The 16,294-nt window shown below is 38.6% G+C and overlaps 1 protein-coding gene across 3 annotated transcripts in view; it reads right to left on the reverse strand.

The window, feature by feature from the left end:
• The window catches only part of ALKBH8 (alkB homolog 8, tRNA methyltransferase), a 43,199-nt gene that overhangs the window by 17,034 nt on the left and 9,871 nt on the right, over nucleotides 1-16,294 (reverse strand). For all 3 annotated transcript variants that reach the window (XM_079311963.1, XM_079311964.1, XM_079311962.1), the window contains exons 7-8: nucleotides 15,962-16,066; nucleotides 13,242-13,312 (exon numbers count right to left, since the gene is read on the reverse strand). In XM_079311963.1, coding sequence (XP_079168089.1) covers nucleotides 13,242-13,312; nucleotides 15,962-16,066 — 176 coding nt within the window. The remainder of the gene's footprint in view (nucleotides 1-13,241; nucleotides 13,313-15,961; nucleotides 16,067-16,294) is intronic.

Consider the following 16,294-nt stretch of genomic DNA (forward strand, 5'->3'; position numbering starts at 1 on the left):
TGGTACTGTATTCATGAAAGAGTAGGAGGATGAAGGTGAATGACTGGTCTATCAAACAAGTAAAGATTTAAAGGTAAAACAGAAATAATGCAACAGAGCTACAAGGACAATGTCAATAAGAAATTCACAGCTACAGTGAGGATTGACAATTATTTTTCTAAGCTTTGTCTCTGATGCAATTTGTATTTGATGTTAATAGACTACCTTAGACGAAACACACTCTAAAGCTAAAAAAAGTACAATGTGGAATGCTTCTCAAGTCTCTGACATTATTTACTGAATGTTCAGAGAGCAAAGACAGATTATCAGCCTACATAACACTTTCCCACATGTAAAACAGATGAAAAAGAATGTCTACTTCAAAGACAGCTGAGAGGTTTAAAGCCCACACACGAAGCTTGAACAACACAGTGGCGCTGTATGCAGAGACAAGAGCCTGCTGGCTCACACAGGACCAAAGTAATTAATTGGTAACATAGAGCACCTTCCACTGCAAAAACCATGCTAAATTACAAAATCTGAGATTCAGAAAATGCTGAATTTTAAAAGGAAAGCAATTAGGATTACCTTTCCTGAATAATCCACATCACAGCAAATTTACCTTAGGTAATATATGCAGATATTTACAGTGTATCATGTTCTCTGGCCATACTTCAGAGAACGAGTGCAGCATTGACAATCGTGACCATCAACTATTTCAGTACTGCCTTTCTCAAAAATCTCTCAACACATGTGCATATTAGATCTATACCAAAGCTCTTGCTAAGCCTGTTTATCCACTTAGGCACTACGGTGGTATTACTCAGATGCTTTATACACTTACTAGGCTTTTTTTCTTCAAAAATCATATTCAGGTTTCCATCCATGCAATATGTTACTATCTTCCTGAATTCTCTGTCATTTTAAGTATTTATGTATTTCTTCCTCTTAATCAAAGTCTATCATATAAGTGTTTAAAATATTTCAATATATGGACAGCACTTCATTCCTTTATATGAGGTCTCACCTTGTTATGATTTTCTTGTTAAGCCCATGGAGTTGAGTGCACCCACTGAACAGCACACCAGTATCTCTCCTAGTTAGTCTGTATGCCGTTTACTCCATGATACAAATTGTCTTATTGTCTGGCCTCTGTCTAAAAGATTCAGGAAGTGCACAAGAAGAGAAAAACTATTGCAATTTTCAAGCTAACCAGGGTTGGATGGAGGAGCTTCTAATCCTTTACAAACGTTGTCACAGCTAGCTGGAATATACACCACTCTCCTTCTGTACACAGGGATTCATCTCTGGAGGTTCACCAACTCCAAGTTATTAGAAATTATCAGTCACCTCACTAAGCTGGATGCCAGCTCCTTGTAATATCCAACAAGGGAGCTGCTCTGCCCAGCCTTGGCAGAGGTGGAGATGCTGGTGGGATACTTCTGGCAGCATCCCACCAACTTTTAACTGCTGCTGTTCCCACTCCAAGATCACTCACAGATGCTACAAACTTTTGTGCTTCACTCATATGTTTTCTCAAGGTGACTCCTTGTTTCAAAAGCCTCAAAGTATTTCAGTTCCTCCTGCCTCTAAAAATATCAAGCTTCTTTTGTATGTGAGGACATTACCTGTGGTCTTTGCACCTTCCCAGATCATTATCTGTGTTAAAATTCAATGCTGAATATTAGACCCACATATAAAATGCTTTCAATCCCTACAGTAGAAGGCAATAGTTGCATTACCATTGCTCTCCTCCCTTTCTCCCCCAACAAGTATTGATCTCTTCTTTCTGGACTGTGCTATCTGACCCAAGCATAAAACCTTGATGTCTTTGTGAATCCAGAGTCAAAGAGTCTGTCAAGTTCCCAACAAGAACCAATTTATTCATTCTCACTAATATTTCATCTTCATCCATTAATAAATTGCCTCCCTAGCTCTTAGCTTAAACTCTTTTAGTGCACAAAAAGCAAAAAGGCTAATGCTGTTAGTCTTCATGTAATTTATTTTACTGACTTAGCCTCCTCTGCAGCATTTTCCATTCTTCCAAGCCATGTATCTTCCCTCACCAGGGGTGCTACTACACAGACATACAGGGAATTGCATCCAACTATACCAGGGCAGAATGTGCCTGAAATTCACCAAATCATTCGCCTTCCATTCCAAAGGAAAGAAAATTTCTAAGGTTTTGCATCACTTGCCTTCAAATGCAGTACTATTCAATGGATGAGCACAAGAGGACTCCTAACATCCTGACCCTGATGGCCTCCATAGGGTTCAGTCTGTTAAGATATGAAGCCCAGACATCATAAGAAAACAGTTCTGTGTCCTCAATTATACCTCCTCAGACTTGCACTTAATGTATTACTCTATGTCCTGAAAGCAAATAATCATTATTTACATGTCTAATACTGTACCAAATGTCCACCAAGAAACCACTAAACAAGTCCTTACAACACAGACACAGCTGTTCTATAACAAGCACTAATTTATATGCAAGTATGATATTTAGAGGATCCTAAATGTGGTAGCACATGGTCCACGTGATGCAGTGGCATATCTGTGGTATATCTGTAATTCTTCCACTCATTTAGAAAAAGTTCTCAAGAGATTTTCAATATCTAAGTAGAAAGAGAAGCACTTTGGTATTCAAAATGCACATCTCACCTTTGACTATTTACCAATATCTGTGGAAATACACACAATTCTCACGTGACTGCAGTTGCAAATACAGATAAGCAGGACTCTCTTCAACTGTAATTTTATGTCCATTCCACACTCCCTATACATTTATCATCCTGTCATCAACCATTCCAGGCTTTAATTGCAAGTTTTCTACAGCAGAAGCAGTGTGAGGAACAGTAAATAAAGCCCCCATGCAATATAAATATAATTGATACAGCAAAAAAAAGGCTTTGGCTGAGTAATATTGCCAAACATGGAACAGGAAAGTGTAATTTGCAGTAAAGAGAGGACCTGAAATAATTACATGCAAAGTGTAGACTCATACCAAGTACTAGTACAGCACAGACCCACCAGCTGTTGCAAAATAGCCCAAGTGCTTGCAGGTTCAGTGTATTTCAAGGCATGGATAAAACATGCTGTATGTTAATTATCCTACATTGTAGAAAACCATCTTCTCTGACTCTCTACAAACACTGAGATTTTTCATTAGACCTTATTCTCCTCTGCAGGTCTCAGCTTTCTGCTTGCAGTGATGAAGTACAGGAATTCAGGCTAACTTTAAGTCTATGATGGAAATAGGCAAATCAGTTCAAGATTAAGATCTATATTTGGTCTTAGATTTTAAAACAACCCATTAGGGAACTGAAACCTATGAAATGAAACAATAGATGCCTAACTCAGCATGAACTGAATTATCCCATAGGCTGGACTGACTTAATCCCCATTGATTACAGAGGAGCTCAGGCATGCAGTGCACAGGTACACACCTACTTGTAAACACTAAAACTTCAGTGTTTTAATTCTGGACTAAATACCACAGAAAACAAGTTATTTAATAAGGCATCCAAGTATGGATTCAGCAGATGCTTCAACTCAGTTTAGAACAGTTCTGCTTTAATTTAAACCTCTTCCTGAACTATTATCACCACTAAAATCCTGGCCCCTACTACTGAGAAAGTAGTATGGAAACAGTGTGGTACTGAATATCTGTAATTCAAAGGGATGAAATGATGAATTTATGCACTCATTGTTTGAAACAAAGGTCAGCTAGTCCTTCTCATACCTGCATCTAACAGCTGTCCCAGAGATCATTATAATAAAAGGGAACTGCCAGGATACAAGACATGCAAACTGTGCCTTCCCAAACTAATTTTTGCATCATATATCATAAGGGTTGACAAGACATGGTTTTTAATCCATTGCTATAGAAACTACCATATGGTCTGTTTCTTAATCCTCTACATCTCCACTGTAAAAGGGAAATCTACTGAGGAACAAGATCTAGGCATGAATTTAAAGCAATTGCTTCTATACATTAAGAAACCTCATTCCTTAGCAGTCAAAAGCATAAAACCCTCAACCCCCCAAAAAAGAAAACAAAAAAAACCAAAAACCCAAACAATTAATGAAATCCAATTAAAGCCATCCTCTTAGTTAATTATGTCTCCTGTGGCCATAAAGTATAATTCAAAACACTGCATGACACAAAAACACTTCTTTAAAATCATTGAAAGAAAAAACTGTTTTATCAATTACTCAATTGCTATGTTTCACTCCACAGAGGTCCCACACATCTGACATATACATATTATTTTAAAGCAGAGAAAAACAACCATAAAGGAAAAACACATTCTGAAATTCAGATAGGCAGTATTCCACACTGCTGATTTTCATCAAAAACAATGTCATCTCTTTCTTCTGTCATTGCCTCCATCTGCTTCATTAGCACAATGTCTTGTCTTCTCATAAGGCAGCCAAAAGTTACACAAAAGGGCTCTAACCAGGGCCTCAACATCTGGCCTTGAATTTACAACTGACTGTGTGAATGCACATGGCAAAGATGCACCATCAACCTTGGTTTGCTCCAACCATTCCTCTGCCACCCCAGCAAACAGACCAGGGTTTTCCCTGCACTGCCCTGGGCAGCACCAACAGGCTGCCTGCCTACTTGCTTCTCTGCTAAGGGCACAACTCTCCCACTGACAGAATCCTTCAGCATCACAGGTCTGACAGCTCCAGCACACTTCAACTGCTCAAAATTCCTGTTCCTCAGCAAAAGTTCAACTCTACTGCAACAAGAGCTCTGTGGAGAAACCCCTCCCAAAACACAGCTGGTAAGAAAAACAGAAAAAGAACATTACAGCATGCAAAATACTAAGATTTGTAAAGACAGTATAAATGTAGATAGACTTCAAACCCCATGTGCTACATTTACTGCTACTACAAAGTTCTGTCCAAAGCCAAGAGAGACAATACACCACAGCAGGAGCTTAACAAGTTAAGCTTGTTTCTTTGCTTATAGGCTACTTGTGATTATTATTATTGACTGACCAGGCATTTCTACATGAAATTTGCCACAGTCATAAAACAGGCTCCTGTGACAGAGAAAACATCAACAGCTAATGAAATTAGATTTCCTTATTGAATTCCAAAACTGAGGTACAGTTGAAATGCAACAGCTAAAGATAAGAACCTTTTAATGTTCCAGTTCAGTTTGTTTGCTGTTAATTGGTAGCAGACACCAGGATTGCATTTCACTCAACAAGTGTTAACCTTCTAAAAATAACATGTGGAATTAAAGTAACTTCCACTGATGCACCTCTTAAAAAAATAAAAAATCCTTTAAAAAATTTAAGAAATTAGTAACTACTAAAAAACAGCAGAGGTTTCTATTAAAAAATTGAACTAGATTTCAAGAATGACAACTCAAAACCTGACTCAAAAACAATTTCTGCTGTAAAAATACCAATTGAAATATAAATTCAAATGCTCTGTTAGTTTTCATAGAATCATAGAATGGCTTGGTTTGGAAGTGACCTTCAAGAGTATCTAGTTCTAAATGCCCTGCCAGGGACAGGGACATTCTACTCCACCAGCTCAGAGAACCATCCAGGTATGGCCATGAACCCTTCCATGGGTTCAACCCTTCTGATGGGGCATTCACAACTTCCAGCATCTCACCAGCCTCACAGTGAAGAATTTCTTCCTAATATCTAATCTCAATCTATCCTCTTTCAGTATCAAACCATCATTCCAAATTTTGTCACTACACTCCCTGATAAGGAATCCCTGTCCAACTTTTCTGTAGGCCCATTTTAAATACCTGAAAACTCCCCAGTCCTCTCTTCCTTAGGTTGAACAATCCAAACTTTCTCACCCTATCTTCACAGCAAAAGCTGCAGCTCTATTATCATTCTCATGATTCTTCTCTAGACTATTTCCAAAAGGTCTGCTTAGGCTGGCAGACCCAAAGCTGGATGCAGCAGTCCAAGAGGGGTCATGAGAGCAGAATAGAGGGGGAGAATTCCCTTCCTCAATCTGTTAACCACACTGCTTTTGATGGTCTCCTATCTGATGCTTCTTTTATTATATTAACTGCATTTTTTTCCCCTGGAATAAATAGAAACTTCATATTTAAACAGCTAATTCATCTTACCACCACAGAAGAATGGTTCATGTATCAAAGTGAAGGATACATGGGAGGCATGAAGTACAAAAAAGAAAAAAAAAAAAAAGTTTTAATTTAAAATGAATGGTACTGTATGCCATAATATAATGGTTTTTACAAGATTGTTACCTATCTACATTTTTCCTACCAGATGAAAAACAATTAGAAATATGTAGCAATAGCTATGGAATAGCAAGACACTTTTTAGAGAGTACATTTGCTTCCAGTGAAAAATTCAGTATCTGTATTTGTGTGTCACGGTAGCGCCTTAACAGCCAGACGTCTGAGAATTGAAAATGAAATGGTGCTGCCTCAGCATACAAAATAAGCACACTACAGAAACAGCAAATAGCCTGGAGACAACAGGTTCTGGTGAAACAGAATCAAGTTGGTAAAGGAATTAAGAGGAAGTTTTCCTTCATTATTTAGCAGTTATGACCCCAATCAGAAAATCGTAAGCTCTACCGCAGACTGCAAACATTTTAGAAAGCATTTCAATCACAGCAGGAGTTTTCTCACAATCACACAAAATAACTGGAACCATATGACATTTTTATAGCATCTCTATGTATTTTTCTATGTAATATTGAGTGGATTTCATTTTCAAATTCTTCCTAATTGCAGTTTCTTTTATCTCTCTTTCCACATTCACCCCGGATACACTGCCCAGAGGACTTCAGGAAACAAAGAGAACATTCTTCCCACAACCCTTTCTCAACACTAAACAGCTCAAACAAAACACAGGATGCTAAAAAGAACAACCAACTGACTGTGAAGAAAGCAAACTGGTAGGAACCAAGAGGAGCTGAAGCTCTGCCTTTCCCCCCAGTAGCCAAAATAATGGACCGTGAACAGGAAACAAAACCACTACAGAGAATGGAGTAAGGCAACTTCCCACTCTAGGAGACCCAGGAGAAATAGCTAAGCAAGTCACAGCACACTCTGCACATCAGAGATCCCACAGCAATCAAACCACAGGGTGCCTTCCTTCCTCAGCACTGAAGTAGCAGCTACTAGGCTTTGCATAGTGGGGAACAGCTTTATGGAAAGGCATGGGGGATGATAAGTTTCTTCCTTCTGTGGAGAGGAAGGCAAGCTGGTATAAATTCAACAGAAGGGAGACAGAAGACCAACTTTTGCAGAGCTATTTACTTGGTACTGACTCACTGGTAGTAAATGCCCAGCCTCAGACAAAGAAACTGAAAACTTTGATGTCTCCCCAATATGAAAGGGGAGTAAAAAAGAGTATTTTTACATATAAAGCTTTGAAATATGGTTCTGTCATAGCTTAGCTTTGATTTTGTTCTTCCCAAGTAGCTGAGATGATGTCAGAGAAATCTCCTAGAGAAATAATGCTATCAAATCATTGTTCTGGGGTCAATTCTGACCAAATGCTCCTCTTGTATCATCCTAACACAAATTGAAATTGATTAGCAGATTCTACAGTGCTTGGGAAACAAATGCTTGTCTGCATTAATTGCACAGTGGGTGCCTTGCTCTTGTTCCCCTTGGCTAAAACAAGAGTTAGCCTATCAACAACCAAGGAGTTTTTTTTTACTGCAGGACAAGCTCCCTCCAAACAGTTTACATGAAAGCTGGGCTTTCAGATCCTTCTAAAGGTTAAAATAACTCATCAGGTGGAAACATCAGTGAGCAGAATCCTGTATGCAAAGGGGGAAGAGACATCCAGCACAGAAATAAACAATCAGAACAGAATGTTTCACCTTCCCCAAAAGAGGCAGTTACACTGCTACAAGTATTCCCATGAAGGGACTGCAGGTTTTGTTGCTTATCTCAGAGGGCATATTTAAATGTTCAATTACATCAAAAGAAAGTTCTCCCTTGATTTTGGTGGTTCTTATATCTCATCCAAGCTCAGTGACAGTCCATCATGGTATGACATGGACAGAAACAAACACACAGGACATATCTCTAAAGAGAAAGTTCAAACAGGAAAGAGATTTATGAAGCCTGCATTTAACTTGCAGTGCTCAGCACACCCTTCACATGGAGAAGTTCCTCATTAGTTTTCAAAAATTAACTATCACTTTAAATGGAACAAACCAACTGAGCTTGGCATACAAGTCCATACATAAAGTCCATTTGGATTTCCAGTGAAAACCACTGCGAGTTGCTATTCTTCAAGAACCAATAAAATCCATGACTGTAAGACATGTTTCTTGAGTTGTGCCTGTCTTACAGATAGGGAAAGCACATTACTGAGCTTTATGAATCCTACTTCATCTGAACAAACTTCTACACTCAGCATGGTTGTAGTGATTAAAATCAGTATCTTCCATTTGGGTTCAGAGACAATTTGATTCTGCTAACACAATCTTTTTTAATAGTGATGACTATTACTACTATTTCACTCACTACCATCATCCTGCCAGGACAGAGAGAGAAAAAAGACTTTGGTACAGCCACTAACATAGTAATTCTTTAAATAGGTAAGATGCTTTCTGCCTTCCCTTACAAGAAAAATAAAGCAATATATATGTAAACAGCAAATTAAATTGAATTAGCAGCTAACCAAAATAAGCAGAATAAGAGCTGGGCCACACAGCAATATCCAGTGCCTGCCTATCTTATTAAAGTTCATGCAAGACACAAAACAGATGCTAACTGTCAAAGGCTGGATACAGTCTAGACTTTCTAAGGGCTTCTCATAAAAATCTCTCAGCTACTACAGAAACAGCTGCTGCTATACAAGCTACAGGTTTCTGTTTGTTAGCAGAGACAGACTGGAAATAGATCAACAGATAAAAAGCAAAAGTGACAGAAAAAGGGTCAATTATCAGACTGAGAGATGAGTAGAAAAAGCATATCTCATCCTATCAGTTCTAGAATGACCATACTCAAAGGGTGTTCAAAAGGTCTGGTGAAGCTTTTCTTTGAAACATTGCTCTGCTTTCAAGGCTTAAGAGTGTCACAGGTTTTCTTTATAGATCAAAGCACTTTAAGATCCACAGGCTAAGAGATGATGAATGTGTTCAGATGAACAGAAGCTAGGCAGAGGTCAAGGATGATCAATACCTGTACTCTCCTCTTTAACCCTGAGTCACAAATCTGGCTGACATCCCTAAAGCTTTCCTTCCTCAGACATTAGGTCAGGGAATAGACAGAGCATCACAGCAGTTCTCAGTGTTTGTACCAGCCTTTTGCCAGCCCAAGGCATAGGAAGCAGAGTAAGGCAAGGAAAAACAGAGCCAAAAAGAGAATGACAAGCCTGGGGCTGCAACTTATGAAAATGGGACACAGCAACATAAATCAGAGTATTGTAACATTACACCTCCTTTGAGCAAACTATGACTGAGTTTTGCTCTCTGGCAGGGGGCAGAGGGTGTCCCACAGGAGTCTTGGACACAGAAGGGCAGAGCTGACAAGGAAGGACTACAGGGTGTTATTGACTTGAGACTGGGAGTAAGATCTGCACCAAGGAAGGGAAAATTCTTCAATGGGTTGGATACATTCATAGCACTACTTAACTCATAATAGAAATAGTACCTCTGTATTTCTAAAATTTTAATGAATCAAGGCTTACACAGCAGTATATAAAATGCCAAATTAGGAAAAGTGGAAAAACAGAAATCTCAATATTGATCAAGTTCCTGCTGCAAACCTGCAAAGAGAAATTGGACACAGGCTTTAGGATTCTTTTGAGACAGCTGCAGACTTAGCCAGGCTTCTAAGATGAAATACTGTAAAACTGCTTATCTTTAGAGACACCAAATGGAAGCACTGAAAATAACACCTAACTGAAATAAAACCAAAATTCTCAGCAGAAAGGACTGATCCCTGGTTTTCCAGTACGTTGTTCAAATTCATGCATACAGATCATGATTTGCCACTAAGTTTAATAAAAGATTGCTCACCTAAATTTACTACATTGCCTTGTCTTTCCCAGTATGATAATATCTGAATATGAGAAAGCTGCATTCAATAACAGAGCACTGAAACTGATATTCATTAATACTTTCAGTGTATCAGCTCTTATAAAGACAGGGTGAATGTGATGATTTATAAAATGCAATTACCAGCCCATAGGACATTCTAGAAGTCTCATTTCATTCTGCAATTTCCCAAGAGATGGCAAAGAAATGGGTTACAAACAGGAATAATTAGCCGAGATACCCACTTTTCCTGAAGTATTATAGGACAAGACAAATCACCTCTCACTGCTTTGCCCTCTAACTATTCAGTAGTTTTTATAAGCTAGGCAGAAGTGCAAAGCAATAATGAGATCTTCCTCCTTCAAAACAAGTTTAATCCATCTTGTAAACTCAAAGCACAATGGATTGCACCAACCAGGGCAATCACTTGGCCATGCTGTGCCTCTCAATAAAGCTGTTTCATGTGACTGAGAGAGGAAAGAGGATCTCATACCTACATTTCCACCTATTTCACACAGATGCAAGAACTCGGATCACTGTAGATTATCTGATGCAAGACAAATGCAGTGTTGTGAAGAATTATGACTTTATTTCTCAAAATTATTTGTTTATATTTAAAATGAATATACATGTCAATAATTATTCCTTTTTCAACATAAATCAGATATGTAGAAACAAATTAAACTTACAATGATTCCTCTACCAAACAGTACAGAGTGCTTTGTTAGTGGATAAACTCATTCCACAGTGAGGAAAAGACTGATCCACAGTAATGTGAGTTAGGTTGCAAGGTAGCACTGCAGATGGTAGCAGCATGAAGCACAGTTGGAGACACATCACTACTGGGCTTGATACTTGGAATCATCACTTGGGATTGATACTGGGGCTAGCACTACTTAACAACCTCCATTAGTAGCCTGGATGATGGGGCAGAGCACACATTCAGCACCAGACAAATCTAAGAGAAGTGGCTGATAACAGAAGGTTGTGCCACCATTCAGAAGGATCTTAACAAGCTTAACAACTGCTGCCAACAGGAACCTCATACAGCTCTACAAACAGAAGTGCAAAGTCCTGCACCTAGTCAGAAATAATCCCATGTACCTCTATGCACCGGCAGCTGATGAGCTAGAAAACAGCTTTACCAAAATTTACCAAAAATGACCTTGAGGTCCTGGTGAGAAGTTGAACATGAGCCACAAATATACTCTTGGAGAAGAAAAGGCTAACCATGTCCTGGGTTGCATTAGGAAGAGCACTCAGCTGGTAAAGGGAGGTGATCCTTCCTCACTTATCAGCCCTGGTGAGGGAGTATCTTTTGCATTCAGTCCAGTACTGGAATAGACTTGGCTTCCCACTAGAAGAATGCCATGGACTTACTGGAACAAGTCCAGGACAGGGCTGTAAAGATTATTAAGGAATATCTTTACATAAGAGGATGCTGAGAGAGTTAAGACTGATCAGCCTGGACAAGGGAAGGCTCAGGGTCAGATAAGATTGCTCTTATTAATGTGTGAAAGTAACTGAAGGGAAGGAACAAAGAAGAAGACGGATTCCTCCTAACAATGTCCATCAATAGGACAAGAAACAATGGGCACAATTTAAACCCCACACCATTCCATCAGAACACAAAGAAACAGTTTGGGTTTTTACTGTGACAGATTTCAAATGCTTTGAAAGGTTACCTACAGAGGTTCTGGCATCTACATCTGCATGAATATCCAAAGCACAACCACAGTCTTGGACAACCTACTTTTGCTGACCCTATTTAAACAGGAGTTTGGACTGCATGACCTTAAGAGATTCCCTTTAACCTAAACAGTTCTCTGGGCCCATAAAGATGATATAAGAAATTAGAGAATCTGTGGTGATAACTAAGTCACCAGGCTGGGAGGGTGTATGTGTTTAGTCCTCTGTTCTGCCAGACTCCTTTTTCATAAGCCAAAGCATTTATTGTAGTTATTAATTATCACAATCTGCCTAATTCAGATCCTGGAGGGACAAGCATATAAGCAACTGAAAGAAATGCTCTTTCCATTACTCAGTATAATGAGGCATTCTGCTCCCTTTTTTTCCTTTGAAGTGTCTGCCAATTTCTAAAATAGAATACTGAACCAGCTGGGTTGCAAGGTTACTTCTTTATGGTACTTTTTATGTAAATGTGTGCATTTACTGTCGAGGAGAAAAAAGAAAGGACAAGGCATATGGCTTTATGCATGTTTTCCACCACATTGCAGTGCAACGCATTCAGGTAGGAAAAAATGTCATTCTACAGGGAGAAAAATAAAGAGAAGAAGAGAAAGATACACATACAGCATCAACCTTTGGTAAGTCAAATAATTTATTAACTTACCTGTGGTAAGATTCAATGGGAACAGAGAATGGGGCTTCACTCCTAAAATAGGTAACTCACATAATACTGCAACTGATACTTTCATTTTAAAATCAGATGAAGAGTTAAGCACACAAAACCACAAAGAAACCATAAAAAAGTTGTAAAAGTACTAGAAAGAAAAACCACAAATAATACAGCATTTCATGGACCACTGGCTTGTTTTACTACATTGATTGCCTGCACCTGAAAAGTGTATTTATGGCCCATTAGGAAAAGGCACTGAAATTTGTGAGATACCTAACAGGCTGTAATCCAATGCCTACACCTGAAATATCCAGAAATTGTCCAAGTGTGGCTGTGTCCCTAGTTGAAATGTACACATTCCAACCATTTACAGCTTCAAAACACTCCAGGCAGTCCACTTGGCAGAAAGGTTTGTATTTTTCATGTGATTAAAGTTGCTCTGCTTTTGGCCACCTCTGAGACCATTACAAGGTATGCTGCAATACAATAACCTAGAAATGCACTACTTATGGTGTTACATCAATGAAGAAACAGAGCATCTGAGGCTGTCAGCCCTTTCATTGAAATGGAAAGGATAAGAAAGCCCATGACTGCAGTACTGAGGCAGAATATGTGAAATTAAAGGATGAAATAAAGATGAAGAAAGTTTAATGGAGACCTAGATGCCAAGATTTAAAAATCACTGATATCACTGGCAAATCTTCCAGTGACATTGTACTGCAGTTACTTATTTAATCAGCATATCACACCACCTTTCATACTTGATATTAAATTCAGATGAATGTGGACAGACACCATGGAAAATCAAATTAGCAAATTAACAATATAAAAATGGAACTTCTCAGTAAAGCAACAGACCACATGCAAACATTAAGTTTACCTCAGCTCCCAAACTGAGTGAGATTATTTCATCTTCAAAAGCAGAATGTGTATCAATATGAGGGGGAATTCCTGTTTTAAAAAAACAAACAACAAAAAAGTCAATATAATAATAACATCAATGACTCTAAATGCTCTCCCTGCTGCAGAGTAGGCAATCTAGCCCTTAGCTGCAATACTTATGGCACCTATGGTGATTTTGGGTTTAGTTCATCCATGATCATATATTTCTTCCTCACTCCCTTCACAAAGGAATAATCTCAAATCCTTCTATTTCCTAAGCAAATGACTGCATTAAGGGCTTCAGCTTCAACATTAGGACCTACTACTTCAGAGCCAGGCACTGGTAGGACCAAGTCCTGCCTCTGTTTTGCACTTCCTAGGCGAACACACATCACTGCTAGGCTAACCCCTGGGTAATACATCTGCCAGGGCATGTATGAGCACACACACAGAACTGAGAATTGCCAAAAGGACAGTCATTTTTTAAGGTTTGTTTAGATTTCTCTTTCATATCTGCTAATTGGAAAGAAACTGCCAGTCCCTGCAGCTTGTGTCACACATTTTAATGCCAAGTGCTAGAACAGCAGTGTGCATGCCACAGCAAGATCTCACCACATGGTGGGGAACAGCAGTCAGCAGTGGAGCAGGGGAGAACAGCAGACAGCTTGAGAGAGCTGCAACTGCACCTTCCTCTGATCCACTGCAGGCCAAGGTAGACAGGGTCATTCCTATACCATCCAAACTGAAACAGTTTTATTTGTTTATTAAAAATTCTACCCAAGTTCATTTTGGCTCTGTAGAGAATATCCAAGCTGAAAACAATTATTTCTGAAGTGTCAGTCAGCTCTATAAAGTACCCTTATTATAGAGGCAGATTTTATATCCAGATGTAAATATTCAGAATTCCATTAGTTTCAGTGAAAACGATACCAGTGTTTTATGAGACCAACATTTAATCTGACAGAAAATCAGTGAGACTTTAAAACCAAGGACAGGAGCCTGTTTGCTATGGCTCATAACTTTGCCTCAGTACAAAGCACTGAGGCTCTGTTTAAGAGGCACACTGAAGTCAATGCAATTCACTGTGCAGCAGGAGTACACTGACAGCTTTCCACACTGTCACCAGTAATTCAGCTAAGACCAGACTGACCTACCCACCTTGTTTAATGTATCTTATGTGCAGCCCCTCCATCTTAGATACTCATAGCCATAACTCACTTTTTAAAATTTCAAGTATAATTTCCAGTGAAAAAATGGCTCAGAACCAAGATGCAGACAGTATTAATCTGACTGAGCTCTGTGCTCCTTCATGTTATAATGATTTGCACTTAAGAAAGGGTATTTTGCTTTGGGCTTGGGTTCTTATTTGATTTTTCAAAAAAATCTGCTTCCATTATTGATAGAAATCTACAACTCTAATCTCCTCAAATGTCCCAGCCAGAAGTACAAAACTATCAATTTAACAGATTGTCAGATACACAAACAAATAGGATCAGCTTTTCAGACCCTTGTTTAGCAGACACTGTAATAGCTGTTAGACATTAATTCTGAGAGTAAATCCATTGTTCTTTCTTCCTAAGGACAAATGAGAGACTCGCCCTGGAAAGCAAGCCAGATACTTAACCTTGATGACTAAGCTTAGCAAAAAGTACAGCACGTGATTTATTCCCTAGAAGTTTGATTAAAAGCTCCTTTTTCTTCAGAAGCCTCCAGTTTGGGAAAAAATTACAGAATTAGAGTAATTCCTTATTTCTAAGATAAGGGAGCACTGCTTGCCTCCTACTTGAGACTCCATATATCACATTCATGATAACATTATATCATAATGAATAATAACATAATATCATATATACTAACAGCAGGAGCCTTTTCCTGGAGACTGTATGCACACTACAGGAAGCAATTCAAGTTTGGAGTAAAAAAAATGAACTTAACTAGAATACCAAATATGACTATTTATTCCTATAACTTTTTATAGTTAGTTTTCAAATCATGGCCTTGGACTCAAATGCCATCATTTTCCATAACAGTAGTACTAAAAGCTGCACATAGAAGTTCCCATGTGCAGAAACCAATATTAAGACTTTAGTTTTGATTCAAAGCATCTCTGGTCACAATGGAAATACACTAAGGAGGTGCTTAAATCCTGTCCCTACACCATTCCATAGTTAGATGCTACACTCTCATGCTTTTTAGTGAAGTTGTACTGGTTTGGCTGGGATGTAGTTCATTTGCTCTACAGTTGCCTGCATGGTGCTATGCTTTGGATTTGTAATGAAAACAGAGTAGATAATACATGGATGTTTCAGCTCTTTCTAAGCAGTATTTAGACAGCATCAAGGTCTTTTATGCTTCTCATGTTTCCCTGCCAGCAAGTCAGCTGGAGGTGGACAAGAAGAATATTCCATATGATCATATGACATCATGATCAGTAATAACACCAAGGGACTAGCTGAGCACTGACTGGCCAGTAACCAAGGTTGGTTGTTTTTTTTTCCATCACTTGTCTTCCTTTGTTTTCCTTTTTTTTTTTTTTTTTTTTAATTTGCTAAACTGTCTTGATCTCAACCCATGAGAATTCTCACTTATCTTCCAAATTCTTTACCTCAGTGAGGGGAGTGAGCGAGCAGCTGCATGGTGCATGGTGCTTAGTTACCTACCAGGGTTAAACCACTATATAAAATAATATAAAAATTTTGGAGGGACAAATAAACTTACCTTGTCCAGGTTCATACTGATTTACAGTCAGTTGATCAGGTTTATGTTTGATATATCCCTGCTTTAAGCACTTTTCCAAGAATGGCTTGCAAATTTCAGGAAGACCTAGTCAGAGAAACAGAACTGTAAACAAGACAGGACAGCTTTTTACAATAAATGTAACTGAGAAAATACATAGAAATAGCTTCATACACATGCAAGTCCATCTATAATGATGATTACTCTCTATCTGCTGCTAAAGCACACATCAGAATTAGGGGCCTAATCTTCAAGTCCAATATATTTTTAAGATCTCAAAATTAGAAAGGCCACTCTTCCAAGGCCTCTGCATTC

Source organism: Erithacus rubecula (assembly GCF_903797595.1).
Source record: "Erithacus rubecula genome assembly, chromosome: 1".
NCBI classification, from domain to species: Eukaryota; Metazoa; Chordata; class Aves; order Passeriformes; family Muscicapidae; genus Erithacus; species Erithacus rubecula.